This window comes from Brachypodium distachyon, chromosome 3 (assembly GCF_000005505.3).
Source record: "Brachypodium distachyon strain Bd21 chromosome 3, Brachypodium_distachyon_v3.0, whole genome shotgun sequence".
Classification (NCBI taxonomy): domain Eukaryota; kingdom Viridiplantae; phylum Streptophyta; class Magnoliopsida; order Poales; family Poaceae; genus Brachypodium; species Brachypodium distachyon.
The window spans coordinates 37,447,649-37,451,934 of NC_016133.3; the positions used below are offsets into that span (position 1 = coordinate 37,447,649).

The window sequence follows — 4,286 nt, forward strand, 5'->3', positions numbered from 1 at the left end:
ATAACTACAATGTTCACCCTTATGCATGACATAATTTTGAGTGGTTTTCCTCATAGAATTTCATATCCGCATGTCCATATACGAAAACAAATCATATTCATGTTGAGACTAAATTTCTCTGTGTTGTTAATCTTTAGAGTGGACAATCGAGAGCGTGGGGAGCACCAAAGCTGTAGGAACTAATGGAATCAATATAATAAAAAGTGTGACGTGCACGCAGCAAAACGGGGGCTTGTACTGCTGTAATAACTGGAATCTTTGCTTTCCCTCGGAGCTAGAGTGCATGGAAGCTTGCTCTGGTCACATGGAGAACAATCACTCTACATCCCCGTGATTCAGAATGTGTTTGTATGTGTTTGGATAAACTTATGTAGCCAATAAATAATCGTAACTAAGGTTTTTTATTTCCTTATTATTTTTTATTACTTCACTGAAGTATGTTGGAGAGAATATGATTCACTAATCAGCAGAGTGCTTATTCCTTTCATTTGTATTTTCTGAAGAAATATAAGTATCATCAGCCAACAAGTATATCTTTTCTTAAGTAATAATAAAGCTAACACCATATGTTGATTATCCTTGGACACAATCCCAAATAAGAGAACAATTAACAAACCAACATAATATCTGTAGTCGACACACGGCAGTACTTTGAAACATGAGTACCGGTACAGTTGTAACCATCATATCAATCGTCTATTAGTGACCAAGTAACCTTCACGTGCATCTTAAGGTCACCGCAAACAATTCTATCGGTATCCAAACCCGAAGGGTGAGCCACAAAACCAAAGGCTCGTGTGTCCGCTTTAGTAGCAATGTTAAATATCAGATTTTTTGTCAAAACCGACAGCAACCACATGGCGGGACAATTCAACAGCACGACAGGTCACTGCACCACCAGCTTTGCTATCAGGAAGCACAATAGTGCCGTTGATGCCAGTGGCATGAGCTGTGATTTTTCCAGTGAAATCACCCTTCGGAAATCGAAATGCTAAATTTAATGATAGCCTTCATTGTTTTCTTGACAATTGCATGTTTCACCTCCATGGTATTGAGCCTAGTACCAAGAAAGCAACTTTCAACCACATTTTTTTCTCCCTCTTGATAGAAGTTTATCGATGACAATCAATCCCTTGATAAGTTGTCTTTCTATCTACATTGCTGTGTTGCCGTGTCAGGCTAGGGGCTAATGGCAGGCGTGCATCGAGCCGCGTCGGCTCATCATGCTGGACTGAGCTAGAAATTTGGGCGCGGCTCAAGCTGCTTCGTTGATGGGCTCAAGCCAAAGCTGCACAAAGCTACTGCTAGCTCCCAAGCATCGACCCTGCTCATTCCTGCCAAGCCAATTACCTCTACCAGTTGAAACTCCACCGCCATAGTCACCATCGCCCCCGGTTTGGTGAACTAATTGACAGAGGAAATTATATGTCCATCGATCTCCATGAAAATCCGATAATCCGAAGTGGATGATTTTTGCCAACCATCCTCCTCTGTTTCATGTTGATGTGAAAATTGGTTGTGAGCATTAATCCAATTGGAAGGAGAAGAAAAAAACATGTTAACTTTTCTTTATCAAAATTGGTTGTGTGCATTAATCCAATTTGAGTACGAGTTCAGCTTGCGGAAAATTTCTTCTATGCATCACATTCAAGAATTTCTCAATCTCTGCGCGCAGGTGCAGCAAGTTTAGCTCACGGAGAACCGCATCGACGCCATCTCTTGGAAGTTCGCAACTAACGGGGAGTATTCTACGTCATCGGCCTACAATGCTCAATTCGTGGAGGAAGTCATCTCTTGCATGCATCCGGCCATCTGGAACTCTTGGGCGCCCCCAATTGTAATTTTTGCCCCCAAGTGTATTTTTTTTCTTGGCTTATCATTCTCAATAGGTTTGGATGGCTGATCATCTTGAGCGACGGGAATGGCCAATTGTGGACTTTGCCACCTTTGCAAGCGTGAGATAGAATCCGCAGCCCACCTCATCTTCAAGTGTAGATTCTCGAGAAGGATTTGGATAATGGTCAAAGAGTGGTGGTTCGGTTTCTGTTCAGACTGGCGATTCCAACGAAAAGCTATCACTTCGATCATCATGCTTGTCTCTTGGGATATTTGAAAAAAGTCGCAACGCTCGTGTCTTCCGTAAAGTTGCTACCTCGCTTCTGATCATCTTTGATCGCATTAAAATCGAGGTCTTGGCTCGAGCAACTGCCGAGGCCAAACACCTTGGGTCTATTTTACTAGGACATTAGGCTTCTTGTATTTTGCTTGCCTTGTTTTTAGGGGCTTCTTTTGCTCTTGGCCGTTTTGTTCGTACTCTTTCTCTTTTAGTGGAATGAGGCAAATCTTTTACCTCTGTTTCGAAAAAAGATTGACTAAGAGTCACAATCCATCATATGACGATAATGAGTAATAATTTTATTTGAAACAATACATAAAGTTAAGATAGTAATGAGACATGAGTTGGTGCTAGTCTGTGATTGTTGTCACCGTCTCTATTCAGCTCAAACTCTTGTGGTTCAACGATGGCCCCACGAGACAGTGACAGGGCGACACGGGAGGCCGTAGTCGTGCCCACGTTCCCCACCAGGCATGACCTGTGCACGAATCTTGAGGCGCTAGCTAGAGCCAACACATTACTAGAGATTTAGAGACGACGATGTATTATTCTCTGATCTGGACATGCCGATGATGACCTCTATCTGTTTCCGATTTTGCACGTGCACCAGGGGACCAAACAAGTCGTCGAGTCCCTGCGCCACCAAACGCCGGTACGGCCACCGCCCGCCGCAGGAGACCATCCTCGGCGCCGTCCCCGTCGGAGAGCAGCGTTTGCTGATCCGGGCACTTTTAATTAGAGAAGATGAATCGTGTGCATAATTGGATCGATGAAACATCATCGGAAGGCACGCACAAAAGGAAGGAATTAGTGCATACCAAAGCTAAGCCCGGTAAATCAGCAATCAGACGCGAGAGGCTTCCAAATATGTGTGACTATTATGTCGTTTCCCTTTGCATCTCTTTGGTTTCTGCCATTACATTTGCATCAGCATCAATCCAGAGTGAGTTCATGGCATCCAGAAAAAGAACTCACAGAAATAAAATTCTCAAAGCTGACTAATTAATCTTCCGTTTCGACCCAACTTTCTACGCTAGTCCTACAAAAGTAATTACACAGATTACAACCTTCATCAAAACTCGAGAAAGTCAACTGTTTCAAGGTGCAAGTACAAGCCAGAGGACGAACCGGAAAAGACAAGCCAGAAAAAGGTCACCGCGCCGCGAAGAGCGCGCCGAGGAAGCCGAGGCAGCCGGCCACGAGGCGGCAGAGCGGGCCGCGCCGGCGCCGCCGGCGCCATATCCTGTCCTGCTCCTCGCCCCCGCGCGCCGACGGCGTCAGCTGCAGGTACGCGTACGCCGCGTGCTTCACCAGCGGGTGCCGGATCATGTCAGCGGCACCGGCGCCGGGGGAGTTCGCAGCAGCAGCCGCCTGCTGCTTGGCCGCCGCGGCGTACTCGGGCGAGGAGATGATGTCGCGCAGACTGGTGTATCCGCCCTCGGCGCCGCCGCCGGTGGGGATCTCGATCTCCGGTGGCACCCACCGGCCCTTCATCCCGGACGACGGCGGGCCCTTCCCCCGCCTCGCCGGCCGCCAGTGCCGGAGCTCGAATTCGCCGCCGCCCGCGAGCCGGTGCCGCGGCCGCCGCGGCGGAGGCTCCAGCACGGCCGCCGCCGCCACGGCCGTCACCATGGCGCCGATCGATCGTCCAGACCAGATGAATGATTCGCCGCGCCGGAGCTGGACAAGAAGTAGTCAAATGGTCGTAGTACTCGTGGAAGAAAAGGGAGACGAGGAGAGGAAATGAATTTTCGAGCTGGGTTTTTAATGGGCCGGAAAGAGGCTGGCCGCCCGGGATGGCAGTGTGGCCCGCATGGCAGCGACCGGGGAAGACACCTGGTGTTTCCGCGAAATGGTGTGGATTTAAATTCAGGGTGCGGGAATTCTGCCGTGGGGACAGCGAGACGGCGGGGGCGGCGCTGGGGTGGGCCTCGCCACGTCTGCGGGAAATTAGTCGGGCCCACGTCGCTTCCGGCCGGCCGGCCGGCCACGGGTATTCGGCGAGTACATGATCAAATACAATCAATCTTGCCTCCTTTGAAAATAAAAGGACATGGACATGCAATCTTTACGTAAAGCAACAAAAGATTGATAAAACAGTGCCGTTAAACCGAAAAAAAAATCGATATCAGATTATACACACTAAATATAAAGTGCAACGTACAAGAAG

The 4,286-nt window shown here is 48.2% G+C and overlaps 1 protein-coding gene across 3 annotated transcripts; it reads right to left on the reverse strand.

Moving 5' to 3' along the window:
- Window positions 1-2,392: 2,392 nt before the first annotated feature.
- LOC100842351 lies at window positions 2,393-3,911 on the reverse strand. 3 transcript variants are annotated; one of them, XR_001406817.2, is made up of 3 exons: window positions 3,245-3,911; window positions 2,935-3,026; window positions 2,393-2,832 (listed from the first exon to the last, which is right to left on the reverse strand). XR_001406817.2 is itself a non-coding variant. In XM_014900676.2 (2 exons), the coding sequence occupies exon 1, from the start codon at window positions 3,746-3,748 to the stop codon at window positions 3,269-3,271; it is 480 nt and encodes a 159-aa protein (XP_014756162.1). In that variant the 5' UTR covers window positions 3,749-3,910; the 3' UTR covers window positions 2,395-3,155; window positions 3,245-3,268. The 3 variants fall into 3 exon arrangements, 1 of the variants encoding a protein (XP_014756162.1); XR_002964459.1 differs by having other exon boundaries at window positions 2,395-2,844; window positions 2,935-3,907; XM_014900676.2 differs by having other exon boundaries at window positions 2,395-3,155; window positions 3,245-3,910.
- Between the last annotated feature and the right edge of the window lie 375 nt (window positions 3,912-4,286).

Coding starts and splice junctions, on each gene's coding strand:
- LOC100842351 (XM_014900676.2), bottom strand. CDS start 3,748: ATGGTGACGGCCGTGGCGGCGGCGGCCGTGCTGGAGCCTCCGCCGCGG.